This window comes from Podarcis vaucheri, assembly GCF_965113315.1.
Source record: "Podarcis vaucheri genome assembly, chromosome: 6".
In the NCBI taxonomy this organism is placed as follows: Eukaryota; Metazoa; Chordata; class Lepidosauria; order Squamata; family Lacertidae; genus Podarcis; species Podarcis vaucheri.
This window is the reverse complement of record NC_138764.1, coordinates 46,681,088-46,704,910: the sequence shown is the minus strand read 5'-3', so window position 1 is coordinate 46,704,910 and position 23,823 is coordinate 46,681,088. Positions and strand designations below refer to the sequence as shown.

The 23,823-nt window shown below is 41.9% G+C and overlaps 2 protein-coding genes across 2 annotated transcripts in view; both read right to left on the bottom strand.

The window, feature by feature from the left end:
- Positions 1-10,514, bottom strand: part of LOC309535566 (cytochrome P450 2J4-like) — a 21,522-nt gene extending 11,008 nt beyond the window's left edge. The window contains exons 1-7 of the mRNA XM_082228770.1: positions 10,381-10,514; positions 7,148-7,456; positions 6,599-6,761; positions 6,025-6,174; positions 4,825-4,985; positions 4,177-4,350; positions 2,353-2,488 (exon numbers count right to left, since the gene is read on the bottom strand). Coding sequence (XP_082084896.1) covers positions 2,353-2,488; positions 4,177-4,350; positions 4,825-4,985; positions 6,025-6,174; positions 6,599-6,761; positions 7,148-7,348 — 985 coding nt within the window. The 5' untranslated portion in view covers positions 7,349-7,456; positions 10,381-10,514. The remainder of the gene's footprint in view (positions 1-2,352; positions 2,489-4,176; positions 4,351-4,824; positions 4,986-6,024; positions 6,175-6,598; positions 6,762-7,147; positions 7,457-10,380) is intronic.
- On the bottom strand, positions 9,532-23,823 carry LOC309535567 (cytochrome P450 2J2-like). The gene is made up of 10 exons (XM_082228771.1): positions 23,624-23,823; positions 21,489-21,877; positions 19,365-19,527; positions 17,321-17,470; positions 16,450-16,607; positions 15,742-15,918; positions 15,010-15,145; positions 13,692-13,879; positions 12,780-12,918; positions 9,532-11,838 (listed from the first exon to the last, which is right to left on the bottom strand). The coding sequence occupies exons 2-10, from the start codon at positions 21,681-21,683 to the stop codon at positions 11,663-11,665; spliced, it is 1,482 nt and encodes a 493-aa protein (XP_082084897.1). The 5' UTR covers positions 21,684-21,877; positions 23,624-23,823; the 3' UTR covers positions 9,532-11,662.

The window sequence follows — 23,823 nt, the reverse complement described above, 5'->3', positions numbered from 1 at the left end:
TCATGCTCTTCTGAAGTTTACTATACAGCGGAAAGGAGCAGCCAAGCATACTAGGACTCAATTTCTTGACTTTAAGAAAGCCGACTTCATAAAACTTAGGGAAGTGCTGGGTGAGATCCCATGGACAACAATACTAAAAGGAAAGGGAGTTCATGATGGCTGGGAGTTTGTTAAGAGGGAGATACTAAAAGCACAACGTCAGGCAATACCAATGAGACGGAAACATGGAAGGTGCCTAAAGAAGCCAGGGTGGCTATCTAAAGAACTTTTAACTGAATTAAGATTAAAAAAGGATGTGTACAAAAAATGGAAAAGGGGGGAAACCACCAAAGAGGAATTCAAACAAATAGCCAGCACGTGTAGACACAAAGTCAGAAAAGCTAAAGCACAGAATGAACTCAGGCTTGCTAGAGAGGTTAAAAGCAACAAAAAAGGCTTTTATGGGTATGTTCGTAGCAAAAGGAAGAACAAAGAAACAATGGGGTCACTCAGAGGAGAAGATGGTGAAATGCAAACAGGGGACACAGAAAGGGCTGAACTCCTCAATGCCTTCTTTGCCTCAGTCTTCTCCGATAAAGAAAACAATGCCCGACCTGAAGAATTTGGAGCAAATGATTCAGCAAAGGAAACACAGCCCAGAATAACTAAGGAGATAGTACAAGAGTATTTGGCTAGTTTAGATGTATTCAAGTCTCCAGGGCCAGATGAACTGCATCCAAGAGTATTAAAAGAACTGGCAGATGTGATCTCAGAACCACTGGCAGTCATCTTTGAGAATTCCTGGAGAACAGGCGAAGTCCCGGCAGACTGGAGGAGGGCAAATGTTGTCCCTATTTTCAAAAAGGGGAAAAGAGAGGACCCAAATAATTACCGCCCAGTCAGTCTGACATCAATAGCAGGGAAGATTCTGGAGCAGATCATTAGGCAAACAGTCTGTGAGCACCTAGAAAGGAATGCTGTGATCACCAATAGTCAGCATGGATTTCTGAAAAATAAGTCATGTCAGACTAACCTGATCTCGTTTTTTGACAGAATTACAAGCCTGGTAGATGAAGGGAACGCAGTGGATGTAGCCTACCTTGATTTCAGCAAGGCATTTGACAAGGTGCCCCATGATATTCTTGTAAAGAAGCTGGTAAAATGCGGTCTTGACTATGCTACCACTCAGTGGATTTGTAACTGGCTGACTGACCGAACCCAAAGGGTTCCTCTTCATCCTGGAGAAGAGTGACTAGTGGGGTGCCACAGGGTTCTGTCTTGGGCCCGGTCTTATTCAACATCTTTATCAACGACTTGGATGATGGACTCAAGGGCATCCTGATCAAATTTGCAGATGACACCAAACTGGGAGGGGTGGCTAACACCCCAGAGGACAGGATCACACTTCAAAACGACCTTGACAGATTAGAGAACTGGGCAAAAATAAACAAGATGAATTTTAACAGGGAGAAATGTAAAGTATTGCACTTGGGCAAAAAAAATGAGAGGCACAAATACAAGATGGGTGACACCTGGCTTGAGAGCAGTACATGTGAAAAGGATCTAGGAGTCTTGGTTGACCACAAACTTGACATGAGCCAACAGTGTGACGCAGCAGCTAAAAAAGCCAATGCAATTCTGGGCTGCATCAATAGGAGTATAGCATCTAGATCAAGGGAAGTAATAGTGCCACTGTATTCTGCTCTGGTCAGACCACACCTGGAGTACTGTGTCCAGTTCTGGGCACCACAATTCAAGAAGGACACTGACAAACTGGAACGTGTCCAGAGGAGGGCAACCAAAATGGTCAAAGGCCTGGAAACGATGCCTAATGAGGAACGGCTAAGGGAGCTGGGCATGTTTAGCCTGGAGAAGAGGAGGTTAAGGGGTGATATGATAGCCATGTTCAAATATATAAAAGGATGTCACATAGAGGAGGGAGAAAGGTTGTTTTCTGCTGCTCCAGAGAAGCGGACACGTAGCAATGGATCCAAACTACAAGAAAGAAGATTCCACCTAAACATTAGGAAGAACTTCCTGACAGTAAGAGCTGTTCGACAGTGGAATTTGCTGCCAAGGAGTGTGGTGGAGTCTCCTACTTTGGAGGTCTTTAAGCAGAGGCTTGACAACCATATGTCAGGAGTGCTCTGATGGTGTTTCCTGCTTGGCAGGGGGTTGGACTCGATGGCCCTTGTGGTCTCTTCCAACTCTATGATTCTATGATTCTATGATTCTAAGCGTATGTAACCTGAAGTGTATGTATCCCAAGGTACCACTGTAATGTTCATTAATCTTGGTAGGTTTACTCTGGATAGGACTTAGTTGAATATAACCGAAAGTAATGAAAGGGAAATAAGCCAACTACAGTTCTACCTTGAATTTCTGGATAAATGGCTGTGTAAAGTAAAGCCCAGCGCAATGTTGTAGAAGTTGTTTCTGTTCCAGCAAAAAACAGATCCAGTGTTGAATGTAGAAGGTTTTCTTCATGGAAACTGGAAGCTGAATCCTCCTTAAAACAAAAATGTACCATGGAGTTAAGCTGCCATTAAAAACACTATCCTGTCAGACCCACAAGTCTACCATGTCATTAAAAATGCCATGTCATTAAAAACCATCATCCTAGTATCAGTCCTATCTGTCAAATGATCACCATGGGATTCCTCAGCTCTGTTTCTTAGTGTCCAGAATACAGTAGGGTCAGTTCAACAGTCCCATGGATCACTGAATGTAGAATAAATATTGGTTTAGCCTTGTCAAGGTCCTAGTCTGAACTACAGACTCCTAGACAGGGTGGATTCAGACAGACAACTGAGGCAATGGTAGGTCATGAGATGCCTCTACAGTGATGCTTTCAGTCATATCAACTGTCTGTTCTGACAAATCACAGACAAGTGGTGGAATTTGGGCAGTAGACCAGAATTTGGGCAGTGGACCTTCTGAAATGTATGATTTCATTTTTACATGTACACTTGCAAATGCACACATATACTTCGCCTGTTCATCTGAATACATACAGAGTCAATGAAAACAATATAGCCTTCTTAGACAAACCACTTGTGTAGCTAGTTCTGGCATTTTATATTGTATCTCTGCCTTCTCCTATTATCATTTTTGCTGCCATGAGTGCTGGAGGGAAAACTGCTCCCTGCTGCGAGGCCCATTTCCGGCTGGCCTAGGGGGCAGGCCCAGATCCGGCTTGAACAGCCAAAGAGGCTCCTGGGAGCCAATGGGACATTGCTGGAACAACTCTTGGGTTTGGGCAGCTGGCTAAATTGTTTTACAATGTTTTAAGCAGTTCCAATTTTTGTCCCTCTGGTATGTTTTTATCAGGTTGTGTTTGGTTAAATGTTTACTTGGAGTTGGCAGTTCTTTTAATTTGGGTATAACTGTAAACAGTTTCAGATAGGTAGCCGTGTTGGTCTGCCATAGTCAAAATAAAAAAATTCCTTCCATTAGCACCTTAAAGACCAACTAAGTTAGTTCTTGGTATGAGCTTTCGTGTGCAGGCACACTGTGTATCTGAAGAAGTGTGCATGCACACGAAAGCTCATACCAAGAACTAACTTAGTTGGTCTTTAAGGTGCTACTGGAAGGATTTTTTTTATGTAAACAGTTTATTATTGTTGTTATTATCAGTTTCTGTTGATTTATTGGTTTGTATAGGATATTCTGTTTCTTAACGTTTCATGTTTTGTTGTGGTTTTATATATGCTGTAAGCTGCCTAGAGTAGCTGGGAAAACCAAGCCACATGGGCGGGATATAAATAAAATATAATAAAATTATTATTATTATTATTATTATTATTATTATTATTATTACTACTTTTTGTTCTTTTTATATCTCAGCTTGGTCATTTCATTTAGGTAGGCATAGAGAGAGGTTATTCAGGCAACAGAGGCAATGGTCATGAGAAGCCTTCATTGCAGTGATGCTTTTAGTCATGCCAACTATTTGCTCTCACAAATCACAGTGAACTATTGGGGAGGTGTCTCCCCATAAAATACACGACTTTATATTCATGCATGCAGAAATGTATTTTGGCTGAAGTCATAAACTCAACAGAAGGAATATGGTCAGCCACTAAGGACCATTCAGACAAGCCACATGACTAGTTCTGGTTTTTAATATTGCTTCTCTGCCTTCTACTACTCTTTTATTATTAAAGATATATACTGTTTGTCCTTTTCATCTCCTACCTTGGCCATTTCATTTAGGTAGGCATCAATGAAGTCTCTGGGTTCAGATGGGTTCCAGTCTTTGTGTTTTTCAATGATTCCTCTCACAAAGGATTTCAGCTTTCCCCAGTTTTTAAAAACAGTATTATGAGGCCCTGGCAAGTGCTTCATGAGAGTGGGAAAGATATTGTACAGCTGTGGAAACAAACACTAATATCATATATGTGCAGAGAAACCCCTCTCAAAATACATTCACATCATGCCATACAAGGAGGAAGCCTACTAGGGCTATTTCCGAGGAAAAATAATAAAAGATTGTGTGCGCTAGTTTTGTGCACCACCCAATATTATTTAGTTTTGTAAATATTCAGGAACAATGTTTGAATGTCCCCTACATGGAATATAAAACCAACACCTTCCTTGGGGAAAGCAAGCAGAGAGGAGGTTCTGTAATATTAAAGGCATCCCAGCAAATATGCCTTCAATATTATAATGGACAGTGTTAAAACAAGATGGCAAATGGACATGCATGGAAAGAGATACTCTAATTACTAATATGAGAAAATAAATCAGAACGTGAAAACCCAAGTAGATGGATAAATGTTCAACCAAAGTGTGGAAGTCTCTTTGGGCCAAAGCGGTTTCGTTTTCATTACTCACAAGACCTACCCGACTCCAAATAGTTGCTTGAAGGTACATCGTCTCATCAAGCAAGTGCAATAACATCTGGAAACGGCTGTCATGGTAATCAAAGCGGTCTCCAAATGTGATGGAACAAATGATATTTGAAACAGCATTATTAATCTGAAAGTGAGGGTTAAATGGCTGCCCTGGAAGAAGGGAGGGGAAAGGGGTAGAAGAGAAATAAGAGTGCTTATGACTTCCATATAACAAGAGCAAAATGTGGGGAATATAGGTGGGGTGTGGATAGGGTAGGATCTATGAACAGAAGAAACCATTTAGTATGAATGTTAAATCCTGTGATTTAAGTTAGGATACATCATATAATACGTTAAGCACACTTATATTTTAAAATAACCCTTTGTCCTCTTCATAGGGTAGGATTATTCAGCTGGAGGAGGGCACAGGTAATATTCTACAGGTGGAGGATGTAAATATGAAAGCACCGTGGTGGAGTCCTATAGCTTTGGTAGCATATGCTGAACAGCTGTGGGTATGGTTTGGCCAAGGCAGGAGGTTGGGAAAGGACATTTTGGCTAACAAGAATGGCAAGGGCAGTCCCCATCAGAGACAGAAAAAAGAGGCACAATATACCAAAAGAATGCAGTGGTACCTCGGGTTACATACGCTCCAGGTTACATACGCTTCAGGTTACAGACTCCGCTAACCCAGAAATAGTACCTCAGGTTAAGTACTTTGCTTCAGGATGAGAACAGAAATCGTGCTCCGGTGGCGCGGCGGCAGCAGGAGGCCCCATTAGCTAAAGTGGTGCTTCAGGTTAAGAACAGTTTCAGGTTAAGAACGGACCTCCGGAACAAATTACGTACTTAACCCGAGGTACCACTGTATACCAAACATATGACTTTATTTATGACTTTGGTTGTTGTAGCTCTCAAAAAGGGGAACACATCATCAGCCCAAACACTCCATGTACCTATTTGTTGTTGTTATTTTATCCTACTTAGTGGTTTGGGGTTGCAACAAAACTCAGAATAAGCTCCAAGTCACACAGTGGATAAGCACCTGTGTTGTTTTTTTAAAAAAACCATCCTTCCAATTATGAGGTTCTCCCAGCTCCAGCAGAGCTACATTTGTGGAAAGGAATGCCACACAGCTTTGTACCATGAGTGTGTATGAAATAGCAGCTTAAATAGATGATGCCACTGATTTATGGGCTCTGGTGCTCACCATTCTCAGCTTCAATTGCATCCGTTAGGTATCGGCTCTCCTCCTGTATTCGTTCTTCTAAAGACCTTTTGCCCAAACCAAAGTTTCTGAGAGTTGATAAGGCAAATCGTCTTTGTTGTTTCCAACTAAGGCCATTAGAGAAGATCAATCCTAAATAGGAAGAATTAATATCATGTAGCAGATATGTACTTTTAAAAGGAGTAACTGCAAATTGCAAGGAGATTTAAAAGACCTAATTATAAAAGGACTCCTCTTTCCATTAAACTATTCGGCTTGTTTACTTATACCACACTGAGGAGACTGTAAAGCATTTGAATTGAGCTAAGATGCTGCTTCACTGTTGTTTTTTGCGTGTTTTACTCTTTTGATTGTGGTTTTAATAGGAACTTTAATTATTCCTGAAATATTTTGAGATTGGTGTAATGATACAGGAAATGAAAATGAAAAAATCTAATCGTCAGGCATGAAAACATAATATTATCAAACAACCTAAGGGTTTGTACAATTAAGGCAGACTTGGGAAAATATCACACTTAGTAAATTTAAATAATTGAGCACATTAAAAGAAACTCACCAAATGATGTAAATATTTCTTTATCAAGAGGAAGGACTGGACGATCTACGAAGTTTTCACCCTGATGGACAAGCGTCTCTTTCACCAGCTGCAATCCATTCACAACCACAACCCGCCTGTTTCCAACCTGAAGGCTGAAGATGTTGCCATAATTTTTTGCAAACTGAATGGAGAAGGAGGAACTATGTAAGAGGGGATATATATGTAAAACATTAATATTGTGTATAAATCTGTCTGCATGGTGGCCTGGGCTACTGTTTCTGAATGGGAATCTTAACTGGCTGCATTTGTAAGGTGCTTAATTATTTGTCCAAGCAGGTATCTACCTCATAGCTCAGGACCTTTCTCCAGGCCAGAGTTGGAGCAAAAAGGCAGAGGTGGTAGAAAGAATCTGTTGACAGATCTGTTACAAATAATTGTTAGGTAAAATAGATCCTCTGTGTTCAGATGCAATACACATCTGGCAGCTCTACTAAGCAAGTGTCACAAGCTACTTTCCAGTGTAATGTTGTGCTTAACTCATGTCAGGGACCTTTCAGTCATCTTTACCTTTTGCATGGAAAAATGGGGTTTCTTGAAATCCATGTTTAGCATGTTACCCAGCAAGGGAAGAGGCATGGGCCCTGGGGGGAAATCCCTTGGGCGAATCTTTTTCTTGTAATCAGCAAGAAGCAGAAATGCAGCCAGAAACACCAGAACGACCTGCAGGGACAAGGCCTCCCAGAGGACAGAGAGCAACTGGAGCAGCATCTTCAAAGCCTTCTAGCCTTCCTTTGCCAGAATGGATTGCTATCTGTCATGGGAATCTAAAACCTTATGCAGGTAGAGCAGCCACACCTGCCCTCTTGGCTAATGTTCCTGTAAGAAATGAAAGGAAAGTTTGTGCACATTGTTATACATCATGGCCACAGATATGCAGAAGGGAGATAACCTAATGAGTCACCCTACCCAGAGGGGAAAAAGAGAGTGGGGGAGAGCAGTTTCTGAACTAGAATATTTCCTTCCTGTTTTTACTTCTTTGGAACAGTAAACGTTTATTTCCTTTATGACATTTCTAAGAAGGGTTTTGCAAGTGCATAAAAAAATTAAAAACTTCTACCAAGGGAGATGCCTTCCATTCTTGAGGCATTTGGACCAGCTATAGTTTCAGCAGCTCTGACCTTTGGCCAGGGGCGAAGGAAGGTGTCGTGACACCCGGGGTGGGCGTCATGATGTAGGGCGCATGTGCAACATCGCTACGTACGATACATGCATGCGACACTGCACATGCGCTGTATAGTGGTTTGCCGCCGGCACTGCTCCAGCGCCATACAGATGGTGCCAGGATCCCTCTGGTGCCGCTACAGCCATGAACGGAGGGTCCTGGCACTGTCCATACAGCGTTGGAGCAGCGCTGGTGGCAATCTGCTAAGGACAGCGCATGTGCGCTGTTGCATGCATGCGATGTACGTAGCAACGCCGCACATGCACTATTTAGCGGTTTGCCGCCGGCACTGCTCCAGTGCCATATGGCACATGTGTGGCATTGCTATGTACAGTACATGCGTGCAACGCCGCACATGTGCTGTACTTAACGGATTGCTGCCGGCGCGGGATCCTCTGCTCGTGGCTATAGCAGCTGCGGCGGCGCGATGGCAGCTTGCGCCACCACGAACCCCCGCAAGATGACATCTGGTCACCCCCGCAGACATGGAACCTGGGGCGTACCACCCCCTGCCCCCCACCCCCCGTTGCGATGCCGCTGCCTTTGGCTAAGGGGGCCAAAGGAGAGAAACTGCTTACCTCCGTTCAATACTACATAGATTTTCTTTTTGCAACAGACTAGATCAGGGACTAGGTACCAACATCTATCCTTATGTTTTTGGTCTCCAACTCCCAGCAGCCCCAGCCAGTATGGCCAATAGTCAGGGAAGATGGGAGACGGATCATTCAGAAGGCCAGAGCCCTCTAATACTAGATAGTTTTAGCTAATAGGAGGCCACGTGGCATAAGAAAAGTTGGTGCAATGTAAACACATTGCCAGGAGCTCTGGAATGGCTCTGTCCATGTTTATGCAGCACATCAACATCACTGCCGTGTTGCTATTCTCCCTCTTAGTAAATAGTTGTAGCTTATGAAAGAGTTTTTACAGGATGGCTTTATGTAAAATATTAATATTTCAGATCAATACAGGTGAAATTTTTCCAAATATTCATTACTGTTCACCTACTCACAAGAAGAAGATGAATAGTAAGTTCATTGTTCTTTAAAATCCTATTTGAATTGTCAAACAGATTCAATAGTATCAAGCCTGGGGTAAGGAATATATCCTGCTGCATTATTTTAGAACTTCCCCAAAACACCTTTAACACTCTAAACTTTATAAAGAACTGGGATTAAGCCTTCATCTACTCCTTCAGTACTCGTTAAGAGTTGTTCAAAGACCATACGACTCTGTGTTGCTTCTTGGGGGGGGGGACACTACAATAGAGATTGGTTCAGGCCAAACATGCAGCTAACCCAAGCCTCTAAGAAGTGCATGCACAGTATCCCCAGGAATGTCTCCTTGAACTTTTTCAAATGGATACAATAGTGGTACCTCGGGTTAAGTACTTATTCGTTCCAGAGGTCCGTACTTAACCTGAAACTGTTCTTAACCTGAAGCACCACTTTAGCTAATGGGGCCTCCTGCTGCTGACACGCTGCCGGAGCACGATTTCTGTTTTCATCCTGAAGCAAAGTTCTTAACCCGAGGTACTATTTCTGGGTTAGCAGAGTCTGTAACCTGAAGCGTATGTAACCCGAGCTACCACTGTACTGGTGGAAAGGGGACATGTCTCTTCTGCATGGTATTCTCCTCTGTCCCTGCCCCTGTGAATGTCAGCACTATGTGCTCCCAGACAGCCAAATTGCCACTCTTAGGTATTTTCATGGAAATCACTTTGCAGACTCAGACCTTGTCATTGACTATGTTTATTCAATCACAACAATAATGTTTCTGGAAAATAATAAAACCTAAGAATATTCATCGTCCACAAACCAACTCAGTTGTATGCTTCACTGATTTTACTATATTTACAAGTATATTTAAACTCTGCATTCGAATCAGGGCCACCAATACAGAATGGCAATAACTGGTCATTTAACAAGAGAAAATGCATGTATGTTCATTAAGATGCATTGCTGCAGGTAACATATCAAACTCTTTGCAAGTTCATTACGAACAAAACATGCCTAACAACATTTTCTAATTTTATAAAGATAGGCGGGAATTCCATTAGAGTTTTATATTGAGTTGTAAGCACACACATTCCTATAAACAAAACAACGCCTTTTCTTCACTACAACAGGACAAGAACAAGCTCATGACCAGGTCAGGCCCTGGTGCAGAAGCTCCTAAGGATCCACAGTTGTTGTTTTTTCATTGGCTTTTAATGAAATCTTCTCAGGCAAGTAAGAAATACATAATAGCAAACAAAGCATGCATAACAAAATTTGACAGTGAACTTAGTCCTGGTACTACTTGTTGATGCCTCCCCACCTCCCTGACAAAAAGAAACAAAAACAAAAACCAACCAAAAAAACCAGATGCAACCAGAGGATAGAAATATAGGCACGACGTAGAAACACAATCTGGAAGAGCAAAGGAGCTAATCTATTTTTTTTAAAAAAATATATGCTAAAGGTCAAAAGTGTTAAGGTAGAATACCATTTCATGATAGATGTGGAAAATCTGAGGGAGGACTTCTCCGTCGTCAGGAAACAAATTCAACAGATTGAAAACCTGCTGTACAAAGACCTACCAGCAACTCTCCTCCGGGACAGAATGGGTTGGAGCTGAAGAAACCTATCAGCAGCTGTGGCCCATGACCTCACCAGAGCCCACAAATTCTTAGTGACCTTAGCATTGATTCTGATCTTTCTTTAAAGAAAGAAGAAGCAAGCGTTTGCTCCCTCTCAACAGATAAGAGAGAAACCAGCAAAACTTCCTTCCCTATTTTGAGCCAATGAGCAAACAGCAATGTTTTAGACACCAGCTGATAGAAAGACCCCAGGGTCCTAAAGAGCTGGCAATTCCAGTTTTCTATCCTGCTTCTTGTCTTGCTGTTCATTTTCCATTGCAGCCTGGAGGCACCTGAGGCAGGTAATAATAATAATAAATTTTATTTACACCCCGCCTGCCCTGGCCAGAACCAGGCTCAGGGTGGCTAACACCAATAAAATTTCAGTAAAAACTTAATAGGAAAGAAAGAAAATGTTAAAATGCAATTTAAAATGCAGCCTCATTTTAAAAGTCAACCATAAGGGGAAGGAAATATAAGGGTCAGACTGAGTCCAAACCAAAGGCCAGGCAGAACAGCTCTGTCTTGCAGGCCCTGCGGAAAGATGTCAAGTCCTGCAGGGCCCTAGTCTCTTGTGACAGAGCGTTCCACCAAGTCAGGGCCAGTACTGAAAAGGCTCTGGCCCTAGTTGAGACCAACCTAACCACCGTGTGACTTAGGACCTCCAAAATATTGTTATTTGTGGACCTTAAGGTCCTCTGCGGGGCATACCAGGAGAGGCGGTCCTGTAGGTACATAGGTCCTAGGCCGCATAGGGCTCCCTAGAAGCTATTTTGTGCAAGTCGTTTGGGGGTGGATGTATGGGTAATTTATCCGGAAGATATTTGTATTTCTAGGAGACAGTGATCTGACATGGTTACCCTTCCTACCTCTGTTTGCTCCCCCCCCCTCTATCTCTTGTTCGGCTCTTTGATGGCTGAGAACAACCTTTAGTGTCCTAATTTGTCAAAGGATGTGATAGTGCTGGGTACCTTCACCTTCTTTGATGTTAGACATTGTTTGGAGAACATGAGGCATTGGGAGAGGTGGCTAATGAATAATCTGCACATAGCCAGTCGAGCAAGCCACACAGGCTAACAAGTTAGCTATCTATAAATCAGGTGGTGTTGGGCAGCGTCTGAGAAGCTCGTGCATGGACTGATCCGGCTATTTCTTGAGGGCTTCCAAGTGGCATAGATCTGTTCCTGCACCATAAACTGATCCTACTTTTTAAAGAAACGGCAATGACATAAAGTAAGTCCCCTTAGCGAGAGAATGCACATATCCGGTATGGCAGGGGAGACAATGTCAGACCCATCCTAAATTCACGGCTTAATGTCTCATTCTTTGGAGCCTGGAAAGTGAACTTCTGAATTAGGGCAGTGAAGAAAAGAAAGAGCTCGGTCCTCGCCAACTGCTCTCCAAGACAAACTCGCTTTCCTAGAAGAGAAGGATACAAAGAATGCTTTAGTGGAGAGCTTTTGCTGCAGTAACTTCTCCTTTTGTAACTAGTTGTAGCTAAAGCAGTAGTGGCAGTGGCTTGTTTAAAATAACCCTGGCAGACTAGGAACCAAATACAGTGGTACCTTGGTTGTTGAACTTAATCCGTTCCAGGGGTCTCTTCGATTCCTGGAACCATTCAAAAATCAAGGCATGGCTTCTGATTGGCTACAGGAAGCAGCTGAAGCTGCATCGAATGTTCAGTTTCCCAAAAAAAGTTCGCAAACCGGAACGCTTACTTCCAAGTTTGGGGTGTTCGGGAGCCGATTTGATCGGGAGCCAAGCCTTTCGGCAACCAAGGTACTACTGTACCTGTAAAAGGGATTCTGTTGTTGCAAAATAAATGAAGACGCCGGTCCTATCCATTTCCTGCTCAAGTAAATGGGAAAACTGAACAAATATGATCACAGCTTTCTAGAATCTGGAATGCATACATTTGAGGTACATAAATTTCTATCATATGAAGTGTTAGAGAGAAATATTTTAATTGGAATCTACCTCATTCACACTACCTAATTTGCATCTAACTAAGCTAAGGGTATAGCAAACTAACAATACATGAGGGATGGCCAGTCTAGTCCCTGTGGGCTGTCAGTGCCACTTATGACACCTGTGAACATCCCCTCAAAAACCCACACTGCCTAATTGGAGGAGAGGACTATGTCAACAACATTTGTGTTGTACCACACTCACAAAGAGAGCCATTTTGTGACTGGTGCCTACATCACTTTCTTATATGTCAAATGTGGCCACTGGCCCAAAAAGTTTGGTAACTTCTGCAATATACAATATAGTTAGTACTACACCAGGCTCTCAGCTACTAGGCCTCCACCATTTAGTAACTCTTGAAATTTTGATGACGAGTCCATCATTTTTTTTACCTGCAGAGAATGGCAAAAATGCTTCCTTTTTCTTGAACTGCCCGTTCTCCAGGAAATGGCCAGGATTAAACACATTGGGTGTTTCCCATTCATCCTTGTCAAAGTGCAAAGAGGTCAAGTTGGCAAGCATTATGGTTCCCTATCAAAGAAGAAGCTAGATTTAAAATGTCCATGAACTCTTTGTGTTATATTTTTGTAATCACAGCAGTCAAACTCTGTTCTCTGGTGCAGAAAAGATATGCTCTGAATGAGAGATTAGCTTTTCATTATTAAGTAATTCATCCAACTACATTCCACAAAAACACAGGTTCCAATATAGATCTAAAAATATATTCAATGTCTGCTGGACTACTAAAATTTATGGTTAGAAACACCAGATTTTAGCAAATTTCAGACTGACTAGCTATCCATTCAAACAGAGACTGTGGTTTGGGTCCGGTTTTACAGAGGAATTTGAAGAAAACAAAAGCTTATCTAGCTCAGATCCCTCTATCCTTTCCAGATCATGGTGTATCCCAAGAATACTCTAGCATCTGCCCCAGGGCTAGCATCGCTGTTATGCCAAAAAAGCCTAGAATTCCATAAGCAGTAGAGGAGTGAAATGATGGGCAAAGCAGAACACCATAGTGGGAAGGGTCCAGATTTACAACTGACAAACCAGTTTCTCTCCAACCAATGCCAGCCTAATGGTATGGTGCAACTCTGCAGGTAGACATGGGGGTGATGCAACCTGGGACACAACTCTCATCATTTCTGCCCATTAGCTGGTTGGAACTGATGACAGTTGGGAGTCCAACAACATCTGGACAGCACAATATCAGCTACCCCTCATTTAGAACTTGGACTTCAAGTTTTCACATCTTAATGGAAGAGTAAAGGCAGATAAGAAAGCTGTATCTTCTTAACATTTACCTTGGGCACACGAAACCCAGCCACTATAGTGTCCTTCGTTGTCATCCGGGGCACATTCAAAGGTATAATGTTGCTTATTCTTTGAACTTCATGAATAACTGCATTGGTATAGGGCATGCTGTCCCTGTCATCCATTGCTGGTTGGCGAGACTGGCCAATCACAGAATCTATTTCCTCTTGGACCCTTGCTACAAAGAAAAGAAGATTTGTCATTAATACAAGAGCAGCAAAATTGCAGGGGAGACTTGTCATGTTCCATCACTGGGTGCCCATTGTGTGGTGGGAAGGGAAGTTGCTTCTGTGCAATTGTGGCCCATTTGTGGAATCACCTTTATTTGGGTTGCAGGCAGCAGCTGCACTGGTAGAGTTTCAGCATTGCCTTGGGGCTCATTTTTTCACCCAGACCTAATTTTTATTTTCCAAGTGCTTCATGTAGTGGAATCTTCCACATATCAGACATAGAAATATATACATATAGTACAATGATTCAAACATGGTTCTACAACTGTTTTTTGCAGTTTGTGACATACAATAATTTTAAAACTGGAACTTGAACTCTTTTTCTTGCTTTCTCATCATACATAATTTCAGCTTTCAGCCATGTGTGGTTAATTGAATTGGTAAATGTTGAAATAAAAACCGGCTTTTCAATATTTTTATCATTTTAATAACTCTTATTCTCCCCAAAAGGACAAATATAATTCCTGCCACTCTGTAACAAGTGATTGATTTTCTTTAAATATAAATACATTATTTCTTTTATATAAATCTTGTAGTTTCTCTGTTACTGTACTGCTCTGTTTCTCCATTGATAATCATAAACGTCTCTTATTTTCTTCATTAGTTTTTTTTCCTATATGTATTCCAGCAATTTCTGTTTATGCTTTATTTAGCATGTAACCTGCCAGAATTTCACATTCTTTCCTTCATTTATCTATCTTTTTTTACACATCTGATGGGTATAGACAGTGCTTTTTTCTAAAAAAATGTTGAGGGGTACTCTCATTTTGTCTCAAGAAAATCACCATTTTATAGGCTGCCATCTGTGGTAGCAACGGAACTGATGATTCACCATGCTATTCAATGGAACTGACGATTCACTATCGTGGGGGAGGAACTTAATTTTTTTAAAAAATGTTTCTTCTCCCATTAGATTCACAAAATTTTTAGGGGTATGCGTACCCCTGCGTGCCCCCAGAAAAAAGCATTGGGTATAGGCATGTCTGAGTTTGTTAAATTCATTGGGTTAACTGTGGGTAGGACTTAACTGAATCCAACCCAAAGTAATGAAAAGGAAAGAAGCCAATTACAATTTTACCTTGAATTTCTGGATATATGGCCATGTACAGCAAAGCCCAGCGCAGGGTTGTAGAAGTTGTTTCCGTTCCAGCAAAAAACAGATCCTGTGTAGAATGTAGGAGGTTTTCTTCATGGAAACTGGGAGCAGCATCCCCCTTGAAGCAAAGAAAATGCACCAGCGTGTTAAGAGGCCATCGAACACCATCATCCCAGTTCCAGTCCCATCTGTCAAGTGATCACCATAGAATTCCTCAGCTCTATTCCTGAAGAGTATCCAGAACCCAGCAGGGTCACATCAACAATCCTGTACATTATTGAAGTTGGGATAAAGTATGGGTTTGGTCTTGTCAAAGTTTGGTCTGGACTACAGAGTATATTCAGACAGACAACTGAGGAAATGGCATCTCATGATATGCCTCTACAACAATGCTTTGGGTGATGTTGACTGTCTGCTCTGACAAATCACAAACAAGTGGTAAAATTTAGTGGGCAAATGGGGAAATGCCACCCCATGAAAGGCATGAAATCATATTTATATATGCACTTGTGCACGCAAGTGCACACACATTTCACCTGTTTGTCAAATTAAATACAGAGTCAGCAAAAACAATATGGCCTGCACCAAAGGCTGCTTAGACAAACCACTTAGCTAGGTCTGGCCTTTTAGATTGTACCTCTGCCTTCTTCTAGTATCATTATTCTTTTTAAAAAGAACAACAACTATATACTTGTTGTCCTTTATGTCTCTTACCTTGGCCATTTCATTTAGGTAGGCATCTATGAAGTCTCTGGGTTCAGATGGGTTCCAGTCTTTTTTGTGTTCTTCAATGATTTCTTTCACAAAGGATCTCAGTTGCTCCCAGTTTTTTAAAATAGTCTGATGGGATCCTGGCAGGTGCTTCATGAGAGTGGGAAAGAGATCGTACAGCTGAGGAAACAAACACTGGCATCACATATATGTATGGAATATATGTATGTATATTAAATAACAACAACAATAAATGATTAATAAACATTAGTTTTGTGCACCATCTAGTATTATTTCTGTAAATATTCAGGAACAACGCTTGAATGTCCCCTACAAGTAATAAAAAACCAATTCCTTCCCTGTGGAAAGCTAGCAGAGAAGGTTTTAGCCTTCTCATGGTGTGTGCTACTTTTTCATATGCAGAGATTTTTATTCAGTTACACATGTGATTACCAATTCAATAGCCTAAACTGTGTTTTAGCACATGGTTCTTTTTTTTATGAATGCTTTATAATACTTAAGGCATCCCAACCAACAGACAATGCTAAATCAAAGCAAGATGGCAAAGGGATATGAATAGGAAGAGATGCTTGGGTGACTAGAATGTGGGAGAAAGAAATCATAACATGAAAAACCCACAGCACGTGAATTAACATTCAACCAGCATGTGGGAGTCTGTCTGGGCCAGAGCGTTTCTGACAGAAGACCTACCTGACCCCGACTTCCTTGAAGGTACGTTGCCTCATCAAGCAATTTCAATAACTTCTGGAAACGACTGTCATGGTATTCAAAGCGGTTCCCAAAAGTGATAGAACAAATGATATTTGAAACAGCATTATTAATCTGAAAGTGAGGGTTAAATGGCTGCCCTGGAGGAAGGAAAAGATGGTAGAAGAGAAATAAGAGTGCTTATGGCTTCCATATAACAAGAACAAAATGTGGGTAATGTAGGTGGGTGTGGATAGGGTTGGATCTTTGAACAGAAGAAACCATTTAGTATGAACGTTACACCCAGTAATTAAAGGACTCTGTGGGATAGAGTTATGTATAAGACATTAGGCACATTGTGCTTTCAAGTGAGCATTTGCCTTCTTTATAGGCTGGGATTATTCCGCGACAGGAGGACATAGCTCACATCTGTGAGATCATCAGTCAAGATCTGGCCAAGGCAGGAGGTTAGGAAAGGGCATTTCTGTAGAAGTGGCTAACTAGTATGGCCTGGACCATCTTAATCGGAGGCAGAAAAGAGATGCACAATAGAACAAAACAGCACATCCACTGCCACCCCTGCAGATGTAAAGGAGAAGCAGAGCTGTGTGTCTTCAGCATATCACTGACAATGTACTCCAAAGCTCAGGATGACCCCACTCAGTAATTTCATGTAGATGTTAATCATCATGGGGGATAAAACTGAACGCTGGGGAACCCCACATGGGGCTGAACTTCACTCCCTAAGAATCATCCTCTGGAAATGACCACACACAGGTAGGAACAAAACCACTGCAAAGCAGTGTCTTGAGCCGAATTCAGACAGCTTTAATATCACAGATGGTGCCACTGGTTTATGGGCTATGGTGCTCACCATTCTCAGCTTCAATTGCATCTGTTAGGTATCGGCTCTCCTCCTGTATTCGTTCTTCTAAAGACCTTTTGCCCAAACCAAAGTTTCTGAGAGTTGATAAGGCAAATCGTCTTTGTTGTTTCCAACCAGGGCCATTAGAGAAGATCAATCCTAAATAGGAAGAATTATCATCATATAGCAAGTAAGGACTTTTAAAATGAGCAACTGCAAATAGTAAGCTAGGAGAGTTAACAGACCTTCTAATTATAAAAGAGGACTCCTCTCTCCCCTAAGCTATCTGGCTTGCCTGCTTATATCATACTGAAGAGACTGCAAAGTTGACTTTGCTGCTGCATCTGCTGCAGCTGTTTCATTGTTGCTTTTCATTTGCTTTACTGTTTGTATAGTGTTTTAATACTAACTTTATTTCACCGTGTGAAAGGTTTTGGGAACACTGATAGAGCAAAAGCGCAGCATTTCAAAAAAAATTTGGGGGGAGAATGAGAACATGTAAAAAACCCCAAAATATTTCATCTGTAGGGCTCTTCTGCTATTTGAATACATGGAGCATCCATGGACCTGGACATCTCAAAGGACACTGCTTCCATTCCCACTGCCCTCTCCATCCTTTATACAGATAGTCAGAGTCACCAGGAAGGCTTAACGCAGCAGCTTTAATGAGGCATTAGGTGTTCCAGCACTCTGTCCATACCCCAGTCCATGCCAGTGACCCCACTCATGACCACTTATGCAAGTAGTAAGTGCAGTTGTAGGGGTCAGTGCACCCATGATTGCTTCTCTCTCAGTCAGACTCAGCTTGCAAGCAGCATGACCCCCTTAGCTGATACCTGCTCTTCTTAGGAAATGTTGAACTGAACAGATCTTGTGGTTGGAGGTTTCCTGGTAGTGTTGATGCTTTTCATGGAAGTCAAAAGGTCAGACTTTGTGGTTGGAGAGTTCCTGGCATTGTCAAAAAGGCAATGTTTAGGAGGGAGGGGGTAGTGGCAGAGAGTGACCACAGGACCTGCTGAGACCTGCTTTTGGAGGAACTAAGCATTTCAAGTGTAACTGAAGACTAACTGTGCTAGAGGGCAAATGGAGATAGTCATAGGCTGCCTGTGCCATTTGGAGCCCTGATCATGCAGTGCTCTAAAATGCAGAAGGAATGTACATGACTACAACTGACTTTCTGCCACAGAAGTTTGTTCTCCATGGAGGGCCAGTGGGTTTGGGCAGGCTGGTGGAACACAGGAGATGGAGATAGTGTGCATATTCCCCAAATGCACTTTCTCCTTTATCTCAGGAGTGGCATGATGCCTGATGAGGGCCTAAGTAAAACCCCAGAGCAGGTATGAGGGTGAACTGCTGAATCTGACATTCTGGTGCCTATGTCACAAATTCACAGCAGTTAGGCTAAATAAGCAGGCATGTACCATGGTCATCTGAAATTCACTGAACTGTAGGCACAAATTGCCTGATCAGCCATTATGCTAAGGAAGTAACTTAGTAAAGGAACTGGTTTCCAGCTCCTTTCAGGCCACTAGCATGCCACAAACTTAGGGAGAATGTAGAATAGCAGGGGGGGAAAGATTATGTGGATCCATTTCCAAGGCTCCCAATACGAATTTCAAGGATATTGTTCTTTATTAGATTGCTTTGTAATGCAACACTATTCTCACTTTTTTAAAGAACAAATGAACTGAAATGAAGCTATCCACTTAAAAAACAAAAAGACACAAAAAGGCATGAAAATGCAAATGTTATTAAAAACAATATACAATATTCAAAAAAGCAGTATGGCAGAGAAAACTGCAAAAATCTGGACTTGCCACCCAATGCATAGTAAGCTCAGTCAATCTGAACAGTTGAGAGGGTATGCTTCTCTGACGCACATTAATGCTACTGCTTTCATTCGGTGCAATGAAACAGGAAATGCAAATAAAAAAAATTAATCCTCAGTCGTGAAAATATAATGTTATTAAACATTCTAAGGGCTTATACAATTAGGGCAGACTTTTAAAAGTTCTATAAGTTTAAACAGTTGACCATATTGTAAGAAACTCACCAAGCTTCTTAAAGACTTCATCATCAAGAGGAACACTTGGACGATCGACAAAGTTTTCACCCTGATGGACAAGAACCTCCTTCACCAGGTGCAATCCATTCACAATTACAAACCACAGATTTCCAAACTGAAGGCTGATGACATTGCCATATTTTTCTGAAAGCTGAATGGAGAGGGGGAAAGAAAGTTAGAAAGAGTATGTAATCCTTTATACAGTCATACCTTGGTTCTTGAACAGAATACTTTCTGGAAGTCCATTCTACTTCCAAAAACGTTCCGAAACCAAGGTGCGGCTTCTGATTGGCTGCAGGAGCTTCCTGCACTCAGTCGGAAGCTGCAGAAGCTGCATTGGATGTTCAGGTTCCAAAGAACTTTCACAAACCAGATCACTCACTTCCAGGTTTGTGGCGTTCGGGAGCCAAAATGTTCGAGTCACAAGGTGTTCAACAATCAAGGTATGACTGTGTTAATCTGTCTGCTTGATGCTTATTGAATGGAAGGAAGAAACTTTGACCGCCATCAAATTCATCAGAAATAGCAGGAAATGCCTACAGGATTTCCTGGGCTGGGATGCTGTGTCTGAATGGGTCCCCTCCTGAAATCTATTAACAAAATGGGCCATTTATGGTAGTCTAGCCTACCTTACAGGACGCAGGTGGCACTGTGGTCTAAACCACTGAGCCTAGGGCTTTGGTGGTTCGAATCCCCGCAACGGGGTGAGCTACCATTGTTCAGTCCCTGCTCCTGCCAACCTAGCAGTTCGAAAGCACATCAATGTGCAAGTAGATAAATAGGTACCGCTCCGGCGGGAAGGTAAACGGCGTTTCTGTGCGCTGCTCTGGTTCGCCAGAAGCAGTTTAGTCATGCTGGCCACATGACCCAGAAGCTGTATGCCGGCTCCCTCGGCCAATAAAGCGAGATGAGCGCCGCAACCCCAGAGTTGTCCGCAACTGGACCTAACAGCAGGGTTACCTTTACCTTTAGCCTACCATTCAGAGTTGTTGCAAAGATAAAAGACAGAACAGAAGGATAATGTGTACAACCTTGAGCTCCCATGTGAAAAATCAAGAAACAAATATGTAACATGTGTGTGTGTGTGTGTGTGTGTGTGTGTGTGTGTACAAGATACAAATATATGTCAATTACAGATTATGTAAAAAAAACCCAAAAAGCTGGAAAAGCAGCTGCCTTGCTTTAACTGCAATATTTTATGATCCTGCTATTTATAGCAAAATACGGAACTAAACCAAAACAGTTTGCCAACCCAACTCTCACCCCAGATCACAGAGCTGATCTGAGGCAGCTGGAGCTGCAACATTAAAGGCCCAGTTTCTAATGGAAACTAAGCCATAGCTGTCAACTTTTCCCTTTTCTTGTGAGGAATCTTATTCGGAATAAGGGAATTTCCCTTTTAAAAAAGGAAAAGTTGACAGCTATGAACTAAACACACCTCTGGCATTCTGTTCTAAGAACCATAGCACTGGCAAGCTAGCTTCTTAACATTTATTTATTTTTATTAAAGCACAGGTTTCTTATCTCTGATTCTATCTTCTTTTTAAAAACAAAAATAAAGTATTATTTTTCTTAATTTTGACCTGAAATTTGAAAATGAGTTTGTGGCAAGGGCAGGGGACATCCCCTCACACACACACACAAACAGCCCCCTGCAAATACACAATGCAGCTGCAAAGCTGCGCCAGATCGTGCTGTATATTTGGGCCTAAGGCAAAATTTGAGAAAAGCAAACTTTCCACTGGATTGAGGAGCCAAGAGAGATCTAGCTGGTCGCTATGCTGCGCAAGCAGAGATCAGGACTTCCTTCTTGGGCAGAGAGGAAAAAGGCAGGGGGAGTGAAAGGAGCCTGCTAACAAAATAGAAGCATACATCAACTGACTTACTTAAACTTTAGAAAATATACCTCTGGATACCAGATGCTTTTAACAAACAACAGAAAATGCATTTGTCTTCATGCCCCATTTGTGGTCTTCTCCAAGACATCTGGATGCTGACTCTCGGAATCAGGTTTCCAGGGGGCATCTCAGCCTGCTCCCTTCTGCTGCAATTTTGTATTTATCTCATGCCAGCTGAGTCCTTCATCAAACTGACCATTTCCTTCATCCTTACCTTTTGTACTGAAAGATGAGTCTTCTTCAAATCCAAACTAAGTGCATTGCCCAGCAAGGGAAGAGCTATGGGCCCTGGGGGGAAATCCTTTGGGCGACTCTTGTAACCAGAAAGAAGTAGAAATGTAGCCAGAAACACCAGAATGACCTGCAGGGACAAGGCCTCCCAGAGGACAAGGAGAAACTGGAGCAGCATTTTCAGACCCTTCCTATGTCATAACAGACTGCTCTGTGTCGAGGGAAACTTGATTCTGGTCCAGCTAGAGCAACCACACCTGCCCTCTCGGTCAATGTTCCTGTGAGAAACAAGGGCAAAGTCTGCACATATTGTTTTAAATCACGCACATAAAGAGGAAGAACCGAGATTACTCATTGGTTGAGTAATTCTACCTACAGTGAAGAGTGGGGGGGGGAGATTAGTTTTCTTATATAGAACCTTACTAAGTCCTATGAGAGTACAGACTTGATATGTAAACAATATATAGTTTTTCTATTAGTAGCTGCTTATTTGACAGTCTCACAGGGCTGGAAGGAATTCTCAGGTTTTTCTTTAAATATTTGGCTGCATAATACAATGTTTATACTCATACCTGAGAAACTGACTTAAACCAAGGGTATGTCAGGGTGCAAATAGACCTGTGAATTTTGCTCCGTTGGCAGGCATTCCTTACTTACTGGTATATAATAGGCCAATCTGAAGGATAGCAAGTCCCAATGAAATATGGCATTAATTTGTATTCATAACATTTGTTTTTGTAGTTTCTGTATCAGGTAGGATTTTGTTGTAACATCTAATTAAATGTGTAGTCTCCTGAAAATGGACTTTATTTTATGAGGTAATGGGCAGGAGCCCTGCTTTTTTACAGTTATTCTTTTTTTCTTTATTATATTTCATACCTCTTACTGGGTTATTTTTTTAATTCCATAATGAAGTCTCAAAAGTATTATTTTTTAAAAGAACACTAGACATGAGAATAGTTCAGGCCAAACATTTAACTGGTTCAAGACTGTCTAAGAACTTCAGGCACAATGTCCCCAAGAAATATCTGCATTAATTTTTTTCAATTGGGCTTTTTAAAGCTGCACACAACAGAACTGATGGAAAGGAGACACATCTCTTCTGAGCTGGATCCGTTTCTGCTCCAGCCCCTGTGAAAATGAGCAATTCAGCCTCAAATATTTTTAGATCCCTGCTCCTTGGTCGCTGACCAAGCTGGTTGTGGACCATGGGAGTTGTAGTCCTGCAGAAACTGGAGACCCAAGGCTGGAAAACTCTGCACTAAAATGACAATGGCAGGCCAAGAAAGAAAAAACCTTTCCAAATCCTCAGCCTTACTTGCTAAGGTATTTCATATTTACCATTACAAACTATTTCTACCTAAATCTCCCGGAAAATTTTCATTCTTCCTGAATGACAAGCCAGTAGTTCCAGTAAATGATTCATCTTACATTGTTTTTGCTCTATTTAAAACAGTGGACTAGAGCCTGACTCTGGCAAATTCACTATTCGTGATTAGGAATGAAAAGGTAGCTACAAATGATCAGTTGGTTGCTACTAGTTGCCGCGCTCTAATACTGTATAAGATGTTGCGGTAAACTGTCAAAAGGGTACCCTCTTGTGGTTTTAACTTGTAATTGTGCACCAACCACCAAATTGACGCATCTATTTTCTAACGGCTGATTCAGTTTTCTCACTGTTACCCACTATGTTAATAACAACAATGCTTTCGGAAAAGAATAAAACATGTGGAAAATTCCTTGGCCACGATCAAGAGTTGTATGTGAAATTTTGATTTTACTATATTTATAAGCACATTTAAACTTTGTGTTGGGATTGGGGCCAACAACAGAGAACAAAGTGCATGAATGGTTAATTCCAATGTGTTGATGCAGTTAACATATGAAACTCTTTGCCAGTTCACTTCACAACAAAATGTTTCTTGCAAAACATTCTAATTATAGAACCACAGGCAGGACATTCCATTAGACTCTCATCTTGAGTTAGGATCACCCACATTCCTACAAGCAAACCAATGCCTTTTCTTCACCACAGCCAAGGACAATACCAGAGGACAACCAGGTCCGGCTCCCAGGAGCCCAGCACTTTGGACCCAAGCCTACAGCAACAGCACCTACCAGCTGCCCTCCTCCTGGAGAAGACAGGTTAGAGTAAAGACATGGGACGCAGGCTCTTCGGAAGAGAGCCCACAGTGTCTTGGAGACAGGACCGCCAGCTCGGAGCTTCCTTTTAAGAAAGAAAAAGCAAGCCGCTGGGTTCCCTTCTCCTGAGAGAAGAGAGAAAAAGCAAGCAAAGCCCTCCCTGCTTTCAGCCAATG